We start from the raw sequence: 17,331 nt of genomic DNA, 5'->3' as shown, positions 1-17,331 counted from the left end.
GAAGAATTTGTAATGAAATGTACTGCTGCTGATCGTGCTGGGCACAGAGATATAGGGTGCTCATTAGTGGATTGTGGTTTCTTCTTGCAAGCACTGGATTCTCTGCCATGACTCACACTAACAGGAAGGCTGATGAAATATCTCTAGCGGTAACTGGAATGTGTTCTCTTTATGACTTAAAGTGAAATTTACTAACATCGGAATTAGATATGATCAGGGCTGAAGAGCGGCAAAAAAGTGAAGCAAGTTTGTGGTAAAATAAGAGTTCACCCGTTTGAGCCCCCCACCCACCCCAAATCAGAGAATGATTCCACATGCAGCACCCATGCATGTAGCTGATCCTCTGAAAGGGCTTTGCTTGCTGTGAAGACACTTTCCAGTGAGTTAAATCTCCTTATCACTAGGAGGGATATCCAGGCATTTCTGTTTCTATATTTTATGTCGAATAGATAGAAGATATCTGGAAATTTGATTAATTAGGTAAAATTCTTCTTATCCCTTCTTCCACAGAAGTCCCTCAAGTTTGGGGAGTTTGTTTACTTATTGTTTGAGAGAAACAAGAACTTTTGTTATCTTCTGGGACCCTGGAACTCCATTGTCACTGGGACTAGGGGAGAGATGACATTACCAGCTTTCCGCTTCTTTTGGAAAGTGGGTGAGTAATCTGAACGGGTCAGCTTCAGTTGAGTTATTTTCTCAGAACACTTTCTCTTGGAGGTTTCTTTCCCCCCCCAAATTCAGTGTTATTGCTTAGATAACTTTACTATAATAAATTATAAAATTGGGTATCTTCAATAAAAACTATTATGTCCCTGAGTCCTTGAATTTTTTTTTTTTAAACAGGGTCTAGCTATAGAGTCCAGGCTAGTCTTGAGCTGTCTCCACCCTTCTAGTGCTGGGATTACATGGCCGAGGAAGCAAGCTCCACATTGCCCTTGATTTTAACTTGGTAGTTGTGGTGGTTTGAAAGAAAATGGCCCCCAAAGGGTGTCATATTATTCGGAGGTGTGTTCTTGTGGAGTAAGTGTGGCCTTGTTGGAAGAAGTATATCATGGTGGAGGTGCGCTTTGAAATCTCATATATTCTCAACATACTACCCAGTGTCTTGGACCATTTCCTATTCCCTGCATGTCAAGACGTAGCCAGCAGCACGTCTGCTTGCATGCTGCCATGCTCCCTGCCATGATGATAATGAAAATCTAAGCCAGCCCCAATTAAATGTTTTCCTTTGTAAGAGTTGCCATGGTCGTGGTGTCTCTTCCCAGCAATAGAAACCCTAATTAAGACAGCAGTTAAGCTAGATTTAAGACTTAAATTGCAGAGCAGGGATATGTAGCTCAGTGGCACAGTGCTTTCCCAGTGTGTGTGAGGGCCTAGGCTAAATCCCAAGGACCACAGAACGAAGTTAAAAATGGTTGAAATCATAGTGTTGTTTTGCTCACATCACATGTCTCTTCTCTACCTCTCATTGTAAGCTGGGGGTGGGGAGGGGCTGGAAGGGAAAGCTGGATTAGGCCTTATTAATCTCTTCCATGCTTCTCATAGTTCCCCAATGAGTGTCATTTGCCAAGTGTCTACTGTGAACCAGGCAGGTTGCCAGCAGAATCCTATTTAATCCATTCAATAACCCTCTGTGGGAGCTGGTACTACTGTCCCTGTCCTCCTCATGACTACATGGAGCTCATACTTCAGAAGCCAATTTAACCCCAGTTCTGTTTTATTTCTGCACCACACAGGACAGGACTGAATTAGACACGCAGTTTAAGACCTTCTCAGCCCACTGGCTTCTGGCTGGGGCTTTAGGTGGCGGGGGACAGAAGACAAGAAAGGCCAACATTGGGATCTGACCAAAGAAAAAGCAAGAAGTATTTGGAAAATTCATGGAAGATGTGTGTTCTAGTTTCATTTCTGTTGCTGTGATAAAATACCCTGACTCAGAACCACTTTGGAGAGGAAAGGGTTTGTCTGGCTTACAATGACAAGACACAGTCCACTGTTTTGCAGAAGTCAAGACAGGAACTCGAGAAGCCAGGAACTCAAGAAGACAGGAACTCGAGAAGCCAGTCACATCACATCTGCAGTCAAGAGCAAGCAGAGCACAAATGCACTTTTCCTTGCTCTAAGCGAGCTCTCTCCTTGCTCATACTCTTCAGGGCTGCTGCCACACCTAGGGAAAGGTGTCATGTAGCTAGAGTTTTCCTGCCTGGCCCACAGTCAGGACAAATCTCTGACACCCGCCAATCCCACAGCCATTCAGACCCAACCAAATAAACATAGAGACTTATATTGGTTACAAACTGTATGGCCGTGGCAGGCTTCTTGCTAACTGTTCTTACAGCTTAAATTAATCCATTTCTATTAATCTATACCTTGCCACGTGGCTTGTGGCTTACCGGTACTTTACATCTTTCTTGTCCTGATGGCGGCTGGCAGTGTCTCTCTCACCCAGCTTCCTGTTCTCTCAATTTTCCTCTATTAGTCCCGCCTATATTTCCTGCCTGGCCACTGACCAATCAGTGATTTATTCATTGACCAATCAGCAACACATTTGACATACAGACCATCCCACAGCATTTCCCCTTTTCTTTTCTTAAAAAGGAAGGTTTTAACCTTTACACATCTCTAAAGTCAGCTTGGTATATTTGGGAATTTGGGCGTAGCTTCTCTTACTATTTCCTGTTGGAGGGGGGCGCTGTATCTTCTGGGGAAACAAAGAAAATTTTAGGATCATGGAGTAGTCCGTGAGGCTGTATCATCTGAGCCAGTTGTCTTGAAACCATTTTGGATGTTGGATCATCTGGGCCTTGGTGTCACCTTTCAGGGGGTCTTGGCTGGTCAAACCTGATGTATCTTAATCTGGAACAAATCCATAGCCTCTGGCTTTCTGTGGGAACAAAAGCAGAATCTCCTTTCCAAAGCAACATATCCTTATATCCAAATTTTGAAGTCATGGTATCTTTAAAATATACATATTGGTTTAACTCAACATGTTTTATGATCAAATGTTTTTCTGTAGTTAAAAATCCCAAAGACAACATAATCCAGATTCTCTGTGTAATATCCATTTTTACGTGGCTTATTTTTTATATTACCTTTATTGTTTCTTTAAAGACTTTATTTTTTAAAACTATGTATTTGTTTTTATAATTCTATATATCATCTTTTTTTGTCTTTTTTAAGCCTACGTATCTTTTACACATATTGTAAACTATTACATCTGAATCTGTCTTATTGTGAATCTATTGCCTTAAACTGCAGCAGCTGTGGCTGCTGGCTCCACCCGCCTCAGCGTCCCAACATGGCGGTAGTACGTTTTCCGCCAGCTCTGGGAGCTATCGTGGGTCTATGCTTTTATCCAAGCAGCGTGTAGCCCAGAAACCTCTTTTTTTTTTTTTTTTTTTTATACTAGCAAAGTCTAAATCCACCATGTAGCTTAATGTGCCACTTGCAGAGGCCTCATTCCCGCCATACGGCAGGTCAAGCGCGGTCGAGCGCGCACGCTAGGAACTGGCCAGTAGCTCAAACCGCAGGCTGTCGTTCATTTGAGAGAGACAATTAGGAAGCTGTTTTTAGCTCCATTTTAGAATCTTTTGTCAGTTTTTAGGTGGAAACTTTTGCCACCATGTTGGACGCCAGTGTCACAATAAGCTGGGTCTTCCCACATTAAGTAACAATCAAGATAAACCACAGGCCAACCTGTTCGAGATTGTCAACTCAAGTCGACAGCCAAAACTAACCAGCACAATGGGGAAAGAAAAATACAAACCAAAATCCCATAAAATATCAGGAATAGCCCCTCTGGTTCAACCAATTTATAAGGCAGGGGGATGTTTTATGGTCTTCCCTGGAAGTTGACCAGTGTGTATATTAATGTGCAATGCTCTGTTCCAATGGTGTTGCTTTCTCAACTACTTTGAAATACAGGGTGTTTGGATACAGAGGCTTTTCCACGAAAGGAGAAGGGAAGACTCTTATTCTCATCTCCACCAGCCCTTCTTCCCCTTTTTAGTTTACGACTCCCTTCCCTGTTCCACAGTCTCATTGCTGGATTGAAGTAGATAATCACTGTGTACCTAATGTGCACAAGACAGTGTGGGATGCAATGCAAAGAGGGCATTGGTTATCCTATAGAGCATTGGCTCTCAATCTTTCTTTAATACAATTTGTGTCGTTGTGACCCCCCAACCATCAAATTATTTTCATTGCCACTTCATAACTGTAATTTTGCTACTGTTATGAACTGTAACATCAGAATGTAAATATCTGACATTTTCAATGGTCTTAGGTGACCTGTTATGAACTGTAATGTAAATATCTGACATTTCCGATGGTCTTAGGTGACCCCCATGAAAGGGTGTTTGACCCCCAGGTTGAGAGTTGTGACCCATAGGTTGAGCTAAGTCAATCTCAGAAAGACGAATATCACATTTTTCTCTCATTGTTGATCCTTGATTTATATAGACATGTAAAGTCCCATATGCCTGTAGACATGAAAGCATAAAGGGAACTGTCTAGAGGACTAATGGAACTGTCTAGGGCAAAGAAGAGGAAGTTGGTAGAGTCTGGGGATGTGCTTAATGTACAGCATGTACTTGTATGAAAATGGCCTATGGAGCTCAGGACCACGTCCAATGACACACAGTGAAAATTAGACAAGGCTTTGAGAACAAAGTCCAGAAGTTCAGCTTTTATTGTTAAGTGTGAACCTTTAAAAGACTCTAGCTGATAGGTTCTACACTCTGAATTTTTACTTTAATAAAATCTCTCTTAACCATGCACTTGTACCAGTTACCGAGAAAGATTTCTGTACATTATATGGAGTTATTGTTGATATATTTTCAGTGAAAATGTAAGATTCAGAGGCTCCAGAGAAAGTTCAGCAGTTAAGAGCACTTGCTGCTCTTGTAAAAGACCTATTTGGTGCTTAGTGTCCTTGTGAGATGGCTCACAACCTCCTGTCATGGTTTGAAAGAAAATGTCCCCCAAAGGGAGTGGCACTATTAGGAGGTGTGGCCTTGTTGGAGGAAGTGTGTCACTGTGGAGGCAGGCTTTGAGGTCTCTTTTGCTCAAGCTTCCCTCAGTGTGACAGTCAGTCAACTGCTGTTACCTGCCTGCAAGTTCTAGTACCCTCAGCTCCAGCACCATGTCTACCTGTACTCCACCATGCTCCCCTTCATGATGATAATGGACTGAACCTCTGAAACTGCAAGTTTTTTGAGCCACCCTCAATTAAATGCTTATTTTATGAGTCACCATGGTCATGGTGACTCTTCACAGCAATAGAAGCCTTAACAAAGACATGCCCATAACTCCAGCTCTAGCAGATCTGACCTCCTCTTCTTCTGGCCTCTAAAGGCACCTGTATGCACATGTGCATACACACACAAATAGTTAACACGAATCCTAATTGGTCTTAATAAAAACCCAGAGCCAGATATTGGGGTAAATGCTGAAAGATCAGAGAGACAAAGGGATAAGCTATAGCCACATCTCACCTCACCAAACTCCTCAACAGAAAAGACTGAGCTCCTATCTGCTGTGAGATGTTGTTCTGGATGCTGTGAATATGTGTTGCTCTGATTGGCTGATAAATAAAAAGCTGATTGGCCAGTAGCCAAGCAGGAAGTATAGGCAGAGTAAGCAGACAAGGAGACTTCTGGGAAGAGGAAGGACTGAGTCAGGAGTTGCCAGCCAGACACAGAGGAAGCAAGATGACAAGACAGAACTGAGAAAAGGTACCAAGCCCCATGGTTAAACATATATAAGAATTATGAGTTAATTTAAGTGTAAGAGCTAGTCAGTAACAAGCCTGAGCTAATGGCCAAGCAGTTACAATTATTATAAGCTTCTGTGTGTTTACTTGGGGGACACGAGTGGGAGAGATTTGTCCTGACTGCTGGCCAGCCAGAACACAGGAAAACTTCCAACTACAAATGGTGCCCAGACGTGGTGGCAAGAGTTTTCACCTAAAACCTGAGAGAGTTTAAGAAGAGATTATAAATGTAGCTAAGAGCACCTTCTTAGTTCATGTCCTCATGGCGGGCTGAAGTACAATGACATGTCCCCTAGCTGTTGCGGGTTCGCAGTGTGCAGACTAGAGCTACAGTGTGGTGGATTCCCCTGAGTTACACAGAGGTATCTCCAAGCTGTGCAATGCACTGCATGGCAGATTTAGCTTTTGCTAGTAAAGACCAAAGGGGAAAAAAAAAGGTTTCTGGGGTACATGCTGCTTTGATGGAGGCATAGACCCACTCCTTCCAAGAGTTGGTGATGTGTCTGGCTCCCAGAGCTGGCGGTAAATGTACCACTGCCATATTGGGAAGCTGAAGTGGGTGGAGTCAGCAGCCAAGGCTTCTGCTTCAGTACTAGCCACTGCAGTTTAAAGCAATAGATTCACAATAAGGCAGATTCAGATGGAATAAGACTTTAAATGGTTTACAATGTGTGTAAAAATGTACGTAGGCTTGGGAGACAAAAATGAATATGGATAGTTATATAAAGAAATAGTTTTAAAGACTTTAATAAAGCTTTAAAGATTTTTTAATAAAGTCTTTAAAGAGATAGTAAAGGTAATATAAAAAATAAGTCATGTAAACATGGATATTATACAGAGAATCTGGATTGTGTTGTCTTTGGGATTTTTAACTTTGGAAAGACATTTGATTGTAAAAGCTGCTGAGTTAAATCAATATGTATATTTTAAAGATATCTTAATTTCAAAATTTATGTCTAAGGATACGTTGCTTTGGAAAAGAGGTTCTGTTTTTGTTTCCACAGAAGATGAGAACCTGTAGATTGCTTCTAGGCTAATATGGTTTGATCAACCAAGATCCCCTGAAAGGTCTCTGTTGACACCATAGCCCAGATGATCCAATATCCAGAACAGCTTCAAGGCAACTGGCTCAGACAATGCAGCCTCACAGACTATTCCAGTCAGGACTTGACCATAGTTCTTAATTTTCTCAAGATCCCTGTAAGATTGCCAGTGCCCTCAACCAGCAGGAAGTAGTATGAAAAGCAATGCCCAAATTCCTAAAATATTGTTTATCAATGTTTATTTTTATTTAAAGCAGGTTGATTTTAAGTATAATATCTTTCTAAAGAAAAGAAGGGGATAGTATAGATATAGGATGAAAGGGTAGATTAATAAACCTACTTTTAAAGAGCAACAACTTATTTAAAGATGTTTACATTGCTATGGATTTTAGTTTATTTAGATACAAATTTAGAGTTGATTTTGTTATACTATATATATATATATTTCTACTCTTGTTTAAGGTATTATGTTTATGTAACTCATTTAAATTGTAATGGATAATTAAGAAATACAGATTAATAATTAGTCTTCTATGATAGTCAAACTTATAGTCATGTTAAGTTTTCTAGGTATACATAGATATAATTCAGTTAGGTAGGTAATCTTCTAACACTTCAAAGACCTATAGAATATGGCATTTAAAATGTTTTAAAAATTTAGACTTTCTGGACAGTGAGACACGTCTGCTCCTGGCAACACTGATTTACTTCAAAGAGAAAAATGGGCATTGAAGACACTCTATATGGAGTTTATCTTCTTCTTGGCAAAAATAGCCATTTGGGCAAGAAACTGTTCTTGCCTGGAATACTTGACAAAATGTTGTATCGACTGGACATGCAGGACCCATAGAAACGTGACCACTAAACTTTGCAAGGCGAGATGGTCCTTCAGGTTCCTGCTTCACAAAAGAAACTGCCAGACATTCTACAGGACACAAAGAGAAGTGACTGAGAGACTCTAGACGTATAGACTGAAGATGGATGCCCCAAAGTTACAGAGGAACTTTGGATGACTGTCCAGGCTGCCAGCTGTCTCTGTCATTTCCAGAATTTTGGAAGTTGTTTACAATGCATTTCCTGTTTGCTTAGGTAATATTATATCCTTCTGGATCTTTGATGTAGTTGAAGACTAGATAGTTATAATTACAATTTTCCTTGGTTATGATAAAAGATAAATTAGATATAAAACTTTAGACTCACAAATACAGGATAGATAAAATATTTTCTTTATTTTTGCCAAATGCAAATAGACTAGATATTGTAACTAATTCTTGCTTGATAACTGTTCTATTATATGTAATTTTACTATATTAAAGTTAAAACCTTCCCTTTTGATTAGATAGAAAATGGGAATTGCTATGGAATGTTGTTCTGTATGCTGTGAATGTGTGTTTTTCTGATTGGTTGATAAATAAGGCTGTTTGGCCAATGGTGAGGCAGAATAAGGTTAGGCAAGACATTCCAACTAGAGAGAGAGGAAGGACAAAGGCAGAACAGAGGAGACACTGCTAGCCACCACTGTAAGAAGCAAGAGGTAAAGTAAGCCACAAGCCACATGGCAAAGTATACATTTATAGAAATGGTTAATTTTAGATGTAAGAGCTAGCTATTGAGAAGCCTGGGCCATGCAATTTGCAATTGATATAAGCCTCTATGTGTTAATTTGGGTCTGAGCAGTTGCAGACTGGGCGGGACACAGGAAAACTTCCAGTTACACCTGTCTCCTCCTAGCTTATATTTCTTTTCTCCCCGCCGACCCCCAGCCATTTCACTTCCTATCTCGACCTCACTAGTACTGGGATTAAAGGTGTGTGTGCTTCCCAAGTACTGGGAGCAAAGGCATGAGATCCTGAGTGCTGGGAATAAAGGTGTGTGCCACTACTGCCTGCCTCTATGGCTACGTAGTGGCTGGCTTTGCCCTCTGATCTTCAGGCAAGCTTTATTTGTTAGAGCATACACAAGTATCACCACACAAATACATAAAAATAAAATGAGTCTCTAAAACATAAAATACAACTATGACTTACACAACTGCATCTTTATGTGGCAGCATGGTGGCACAGGTGTGTATTCTTTTTACTTCCAAAGAGGTGGAAATATAGATCAGACCTAATGAAATTGGGTGCCTATATCAAAGAGCAAAGTTTGAGGGGAACAGGCAGGGGTGATAGGAGACTCTTGTCAAATTATTTTGTTGTATAGTTTGGGCTTAGAGTTTCACATACAAGATCAATTTAATTAATTTTAAAGTTAAATTTAAAAATCTTTTAAAATTAAAAACAATGGCTATTATTGTATACAATTGTATACCAAGTTGATGCCAAAAATACACAAAGAAAATCACTTTGAAGTGACTTCAAGATGCAGTATCTGTGTTTACATCCCTAGTGGCATATATCCTCAGAACAAAAACCCACAAAGCAATACTAAATTATATTAAGTAGTCATTATTTTAGACAATGTTGACATTATTCTTTTGAAACAAAGTTATATCATAGAAGAGAAATAATTCCACTAATATTAGAAACTAGATTTCCAGCTTTGGAGTAAAGAAAGTCATATACATTCAGAGAAACCAGTTTCTGTAATAAAAACACCCCGTAATTGTCACTTCAAGGTAAATGCCGTCTGCGAAAGTCTACAGTGGAAAAGAGGTAACCTGTTCAGCAAATGGTGCTGGCCAAATTGGATGTCCACCTGCAGATGAAATCAGATGCATATCTTTCACATCACACAGATGTGAAATTGAAGTGAATCTAAGACCTTGATTTAAAACTTGATACATGGGCTAGAGGGACGGCTCAGTGGTGAAGAGCAGAGGACCCAGGTTCAGTTCCCAGAAACCACATGGTGACTCACAGCCATCTGTGACTGAAGGTCCAGGAGAGCCAATGTTCTCTCTTCCCTTCCACAGGTGCCAGGAAGTCACACGGCACACATATATACATGTAGGCAAAACACTCATTCACATAAAATAAAATAGATACATCTTTAAAAATGTAAAACTGAAACTGCTAGAGGAAAACACAAGGATGCTCCTTAAGACATTGAGGTAGGCAGAAACATTCTGACTAGAACACCAATAGCACAGGGCCAAGCCCCAGGAATCAGCAAATGGGACTACGTGAAATAAAAAGATGTTCACACAACAGAGGAGCTGTGAGTGGAGCACACAGCTGCCCACAGACTAGAAGACAAGCTTTACCTCTCATACTTCTGGTAGGAGCTAACACCTAGAATTTATAAAGAATTACAGATGTTAAACTGGCAATCAATAAACAGGATAATGAAATGAATTGACACTTTCCAAAGATGAATCACAGACAGACGGTAATTGTTTTAAAAAGTGTTCAGCATCCCTGTCATCAGGCAAATGCAAATCAAAACATCTTTGAGATTGGACCTCATCCTGTTCTGAACAGCTGCTATCCCCAAGTCTGACAATAAATATTGGAGAGGTTATGGTGAAAGAGAAACTCTTATTCACTGCTGATGGGAGTATAAATTAATATGGCTATTATAGAAAATCCCTTTGGAGGGTCCTTAAAAAACTGAAAACAGAACTACATATGACCCATCTACTTCACTCTAGGCAAATGCCCAGAGAACTCCATGTTCTACTTTAGAGCTATTTACACATCTGTATTTATTGCTGCTATATGATAGGAACCAACTTATATGTCTACCAACATATGAATGGATAAGGAAAACATGGTACATATGAAAATGGGATATTATTTGGCTACAAAGAAAAATTAACTCATGAAAGTTGCAGGAAGATAGATGGACTTGGAAAGTGTGATACTGAGCAAGGTCACAAAAACTCAGACAGAAAAAAGCCCCATATGTTCTCCCTTATGTGCAGATCCTAACCTTAAGGTAGACGTGTTTATACAAAAACAGCTGGAATGAGGCTGTATAACATTTAGAAAGGAAACTTAGAAAGGGTAATAATAGTAGGTGATGAGGAAAGATGGATGGCAGAGTCATGAAAATGTATAAAGCTAATTGCTTTTCTAGTTTTAACTCTGCTATAGTTTTTCCCTTATTTTGTATTGGATAGTGTATAACGATGTAGTTGATAATGAGCCAGGCAATGGTGGCACACGCCTTTAATCCCAGCACTCGGGAGGAAGAGGCAGGTGGATCTCTGTGAGTTCAAGGCCAGCCTGGTCTACAAAGTGAGTTCCAGAACAGCCAAAGCTATTACACAGAGAAACCCTTTCTTGAAAAACCGAAACAACAAAAAACAAGAACAAAAATGTAGTTGATAACGAAAGAATAAAACCCTGAGCTGAGCTCCATGGCTTCAGAATGGCTATTGTAATTGTGTGTTCACTGAGATACACAGTGTTTGGGACTGGGCAAGTGTTTGAGTGGCTGCCTTCGACTAGTTGTGTGATATTTTTATTTGTGATTTAATTAGAATAAAGTGATTTTATTATTTAAAATAAAAACCTTTAAGGTGGAAATATAACGCTGCCGCCCATTCAACAATTAGTGTGTACTTTCCCATTATACCTGCTTTGCTCATTCACTAGCAGTGAGCACCCTAGTGTCCACACCATTGTTTCTATTTCCAACTGAAAGGAACCTGGGTTCCTTAGGGAAATAACAGATCACAGTTTTCAGGTAGGATGTGCATGGGATGAACCTGGAACATCGTATCATCCCTGAAAACAAGCAACCCATCAGACACTAATGAAGGAAGTGCAGAGAGCAGAAAAGGGACCGTTAATGGTAATGGATTGACTCATGTCACACGTGTAAAGCATAATCAACCTCATTAGTCACCACTGATGATAGCTAAGGTGCAAATATACATACATACATCCCTATTGTGTGTGTGTCAGGGCGGGGGCGCGTAGGTGTGCATGTGCTAAGGCTCACATGTGGAAGTTGGAGGATGATTTACAGGAGTCTGTTGTTTCCTACCATGTGGGTCCCAGAACTGAACTCAGGTCATCAGGTTTGGTGGCAAGCATCGTCACCTGCTGCACCATCGCCAGTCCCAATTTATCTTCAATAAGTGAAGAAGCTTCAGGCATGGTGGTGCTCACCTGTAACACCAGTGTTGGAGGTAGAGACCGGAGGATCGGGAGGCCGACCTCAGCTACAAAGGGAAGTGGAGGCTTATTTGGTCTACATGAGATACTGTCTCAAATGAGAAGAATAGAGCAAGAAAGGAGGGAAGGGAGGGATGGGAAAGGAAGGAGGGAGGGAGGGAGGAAGGAAAGAAAGAAAGAACGAAAAGAAAGAAAGAAAGAAAAAGGAAGGAAGGAAGGAAGGAAGGAAGGAAGGAAGGAAGGAAGGAAGAAAAAAAACTGTAGCCTGCCTTTTCTAGTCAAACTGGATTTAGGGTGGCCAAACAATTGGTGATTAAAGTTTTTCCTTTGTGAAATGGTGCCGTTAATAAATGCAGAGGAAGTGACAGATACAGAAAGTCACACACTTGTAGCTCTGTGTCACCAAGCAGCATGCTCATCAATCAACATCAAAGCCACCAAGTGATGGTTTTGTGGTACAGAATTTATTTTGGGGGTGGTGATGAAAATGTTTTAAAATGGTGGTGGTTGTGTAACTATGAATATAGTGAAAACCACTGAATTACATATTTAAACACAAAGAATAACAACCAGGGCAAGAGGTTACTGAAAAAAGAAACAGAATAACCAAATGCAATGTAAGAGACTTAGACTTTTTTAAAAAAAGCCCAGGCTGGTCTCAAACTTCGATTCTTTGCCTCCATCTCTGTAACCCTAGTGCTGAGTGTGTGTGTGTGTGTGTGTGTGTGTGTGTGTGTGTGTGTGTGTGTATGTGTGTGTGTGTATGCACACTCCACATGCATATAAATACAAGCATGTATACAAAACATACACAAATACCCCTTTGATTGTTACTATGATTTTTTTCTTGTATTTTGCTTAGATGTTTTCAATTTACATGTAAACTAAAATGTTTATCATTTAAATATCTACATATTTAAGTCCATAAAAAATTTTATATCCAACTGCAGGAAACATTTAGAAATGCTTAGCACATTAGTAGTAAGCTTGCAAAGGAAAGCAGCCTCTTTTTCCACATTTAAAGACCTTTGCTTCAAATTCTCTTAATTTTTCTAGTCATTCCCTATTATTTCCATCTTCAGAATTGTGTAAAGTGGAAGAGAAGTGTTGTGGTTTGAATGAGAACGGCCTACATAGGCTCATGTATTTCCATGCTTAGTCCCTCACTGATTAACTGATTGGAAAGTGTTAGGAGGCGTGGCCTTGTTGGAAGAGGTGTGGCCTTATTGGAGGAGGTGTGTCACTAAGAGTGGACTTTAAGGTTTCAAAAACTCATACCAGGTCCAGTCTCCTTCCTCTCTCCTCTCTCTCCCTCCTCCCCCTCTCTCCTTCTCTCTCCCCCTCTCTCTCTCTCCCTCCCTCCTTCTCTCTCTCTCTCTCTCTCTCTCTCTCTCTCTCTCTCTCTCTCTCTCTCTGTCTGCTGCCTTTGGGTCATGTAGCTTGAGTTTTCCTGCCTGGTCCAGGGTCAGGGCAAATCTCTCTCACCCGCCAGTCCCACAGCCGCTCAGACCAAGTAAACACAGAGACTTATATTGGTTACAAACTGTATGGCTGTGGCAGGCTTCTTGCTAACTGTCCTTACAACTTAAATTAATCCATTTCCATTAATCTATACCTTGCCACATGGCTTGTGGCTTACCGGCATCTTTACATGCTGTTTCTCATTGTGGCGGCTGGCAGTGTCTCTCTCACCCAGCTTTTTGTTCTCTCAATTCTCCTCTCTGTTAGTCCCACCTATACTTCCTGCCTGGCCACTGGCCAATCAGTGATTTATTTATTGACCAATCTGTAACACATTTGACATACAGACCATCCCACAGCAGGGTCAGGATGTAAAGCTCTCAGCCATTGCTTCAGCACCATGCCTGTCTACTTCCTGCCATGATGATCATGGACTCATCCTCTGAATCTGTGAGCAAGCCCCCAATTAAATGCTTTCTTTCTAAGAATTGCCTTGGTCATAGTGTCTCTTCATAGCAATAGAACAGTGACTAAGACAAGAGTGGGCTTCAATTTGTCTTTTCAGGTAGCTAGGTATTGTGCGAAAACCATCCAAAGAAAGTGATATCCCCAGGTTACCTCCCCCTGAGGCAATGTCTGATGGCCTGAGGCTGAGGGCTCCACTCTGAGGGGAACCCAGGGGCTAACCCCTAAGTCCTTTTTCTTACGAGGTACCTACATTAGGTTTTTCCAGTATGTTATCAACAATGGCTTGGAAGTAACTGGAACATTCATGAATTATTTTTGCAATCTTTTTCTTTTTGCCTACAGGTAATTATTTTAGTCAAAGTTCAGACTATAAACTTTTCAAGGCCCTAATGGTCTAAACATAGTTTAATTTTGCTCAAAGGCTTGAATGATGGCTTGCTAAATATAGAATTAGAGGCTCAAAATTATTTTTCTCAGCATTGTCAAAATGTTCCATTGTCCTGTACCATCCATCTAAGATGAAAATTCTGGTGTTAACTTCATTTGCATTCCTTTAAAAGTATTTCTTTCCCAGTCCCTTGCTGGAGACTTTCAGATTCTCTTTTTCTTAGAATTCAGACCTCTTTCCTACATGGGTCTAACTGTATTTTTCCTCACAAGTGGTACTCAATGTGTTCTTCTTTTAATTAGAAGACTCAGAGTAGAGCCCTCAGCCTCAGGCCATCAGTAATGCCCCCTGTAATTCCCTTGATAACATCTCCTTGTTCTCAATTCTACCTCTATTATACTAGCAGCATAGCTTGTGGATATTTCTGTCATGTCTTGAATCTTTCCCATTATACCTCTACATCTTGTCTTTTGTGTTGAATCCTGGGAAAATCCTTCTGCTTGATCTGCCAGTTCACTGGTTCACTATTCAGCTCTCTTCACTTAGCTCTTCAGACCAACAGTGAGCTTTTAATTTTGGCAATGATGAGTTTGATTTCCGTGTACTCATGTGCATTTTATTCCATTTAGTTCTTTGATATCAACTAATCTTGGGAGCTGTTAAATATAATTTACATTTTCACTGTGGTGTCCACATTGGTAACTACAGTGTTTTCTCTTATCGTCAGGAAGCCCTCTTGCCCTGACAATGGCCGCAAGACTTTTGCTCCAATATTTGTTTGCTTGCTTGTTTGTTTTAATGTGGTAAAAAGTTACCATTTTAAGTGTGCATTCAGTTGACAATATGTACAGTCACTATGTTGTATGATTATCACCAACATCCATCTCAGATACTACTGTACCCATTGAATTATAATATCCCTCAGCAGCTGGTATCCTCTTTTATACTTCTGTGTCTATCCAACTGTCTGTTCATTGAGTACCCGCTATCAATTCAACAGTATAGTATCTGTCCATGGTGTCTGGTTTAATTGTAATATTCTCATTGTTAATCCATGTTGTAGCATGTATCAAAATTTCATTCCTTTTAAAAGCTGACTCTCAGTCTGGATGGTGCACACCTGTGATCCCAGCACGTGTGAGGATGAGGCAGGAGAACTGGGAGTTCAAGGCCTGCCTAGGCTAAACTGTGAGACCCTGTAGCAATTAATCAACAATCGAATAATATCCCATTGTACTTTCACACATTTCATTTATTCGTTCATCTGTAGGTGGGCTTTTGAGTTGATTCCACTTTTTGGCTCTTATGAAAAATATTACTATAAACATTTATGTGCAAATGTCTGTTTAAGTCCCAGCTGTCATTTCTTTCAAGCAAAGACTCAGTGTTTTATTTTTAGTTCACGAGTAATTCTGTGTTTAACTCTTTTAGGAACTGCCTTTCTATTTTTTAGTGATTCTGTATTTTATAGCCACAACAATGCCCTGCAATGCTGGTTTCTGCACATCTCCACAATACTTATTTTCTGTAAATATATATTCATGTTTATATACCATTGTTGCAACTCCTATGCATATAAAGCAGCATTTCGTTGCAGTTTTAATCTGCATTTCTCTAATGACTATCAATTTAATTTCTTTGCCCAGTTTTGAACTGTGTTTGTGGCTACACTGAGCTGTAAATGTCCTTTATAAACTCCAGATATTGACAAATTTCTTATCAGATATGTGATCTGCATACACTTTTCCCAGCAGGCCAGTGGGGTGAGGTTGTGTCTTAAGGACATCTGATGGGAAGGCTGCTCTCCCTGCAGAGGTGCTAGCCACTTGGTTGCTGGGACGACGTCTCATTCTTTTGTGATCTATCTTCAGAAATTCTATCCCAAGTCTAACTTTAGATGAAAGCCACAATCCCGGCAGTGAAAGGAATTAGATAGCTACTCCCTCTTGTATGTTAGGACTTTTAGCTGCAGATATCAGGACATCTGGATGAAACTGTCTTACACACAGGGAAGTATAATGGCTGGTTAAGAGCAAACTGTGGGAAGAAGGTCTTCAGGACTGGGGTGATTGACAGATTCCCCTGGGCTGCTTTCTGTGGGCTTCTCAGCTTTCTGTCTAAGGTATTGGGGTGCCATACATCTGCTTATTCTAATTTTGAGGCATTCTAGAATTCTTTGGGGGAAACCACAAAACTAGTCCCCCCCCCCCCCCCCCCCCGTGTGTGTGTGTGTGTGTGTGTGTGTGTGTGTGTGTGTGTGTGTGTGCTCATGCCTTGCAAATTCTTTTTTTTTTTTTTTTTTAATTTTTTAAGACCTTGAGCCGGGCGGTGGTGGCGCACGCCTTTAATCCCAGCACTCGGGAGGCAGAGGCAGGCGGATCTCTGTGAGTTCGAGGCCAGCCTGGTCTACAGAGCGAGATCCAGGAAAGGCGCAAAGCTACACAGAGAAACCCTGTCTAGGAAAAAAAAAAAGAAAAAAAAAAAAAAGACCTTGACTTAAGTTTAAGTTCTAGTATTTTTGTTTTGTTTTTGTTTTTCGAGACAGGGCTTCTCTATGTAGTTTTGGTGCCTGTTCTGGATCTCGCTCTGTAGACCAGGTTGGCATTGAACTCACAGAGATCTGCCTGGCTCTGCCTCCTGAGTGTTGGGATTAAAGGCGTGTGCCACCACCGCCCTTGCAAATTCTTTAGCCTTTCAGGCTTAGTAAGTTACCATCAGTATTCCTTATGTCTTCCAATTGTTTCTTTGTCTTTTATTGAAAACAGACTCCTTTCTCAAACAACATATCATGATTATAGTTTTCCCTCCCTCTACTCCTCTCAATTCTTTTAAGTCTCAAACCCAGACAAAAGGCTAAATGAAGTGCCTATTTAACATATCCAAGTGGACCTGGCAGCCAGGTTCTCCCAGCATCCTTCAGTCCTACCTGTTACAGGGTCTGGCTGGTGTACCCCTCCCTCTACCCTAATGTTCTCCAGCCTAGGGCCGGGGCTGGGCTGCCCTTCCCCCAGTGGCTCTTCCCTATGTAATCCAGCCATTTTGGCTATGCCGGCCCTTTTCCTCCTTTGCCCTTTGGCATCTTGGTCTCTTGGTCTCCTGGTTCCCCCTTTTCCCTCTCTCCTCACATGACCA

General features: G+C 40.8%; 1 protein-coding gene across 2 annotated transcripts in view; it reads left to right on the top strand.

Moving 5' to 3' along the window:
• Positions 1-17,331, top strand: part of Rcl1 (RNA terminal phosphate cyclase like 1) — a 134,347-nt gene that overhangs the window by 91,282 nt on the left and 25,734 nt on the right. The window contains exons 9-10 of one of the 2 annotated variants that reach the window (XM_052761678.1): positions 511-655; positions 1,737-3,026. In XM_052761678.1, coding sequence (XP_052617638.1) covers positions 511-622 — 112 coding nt within the window. In that variant the 3' untranslated portion in view covers positions 623-655; positions 1,737-3,026. Of the gene's footprint in view, positions 1-510; positions 656-1,736; positions 3,027-17,331 lie in introns of those variants that run through there. The other variant, XM_052761677.1, reaches the window with a different exon arrangement.

This window comes from Peromyscus californicus, unplaced genomic scaffold (assembly GCF_007827085.1).
Source record: "Peromyscus californicus insignis strain IS unplaced genomic scaffold, ASM782708v3 Scaffold_4__1_contigs__length_199733344, whole genome shotgun sequence".
NCBI classification, from domain to species: domain Eukaryota; kingdom Metazoa; phylum Chordata; class Mammalia; order Rodentia; family Cricetidae; genus Peromyscus; species Peromyscus californicus.
The sequence above is the reverse complement of the archived record's forward strand: the minus strand, read 5'-3'. Positions and strand labels throughout refer to the sequence as shown.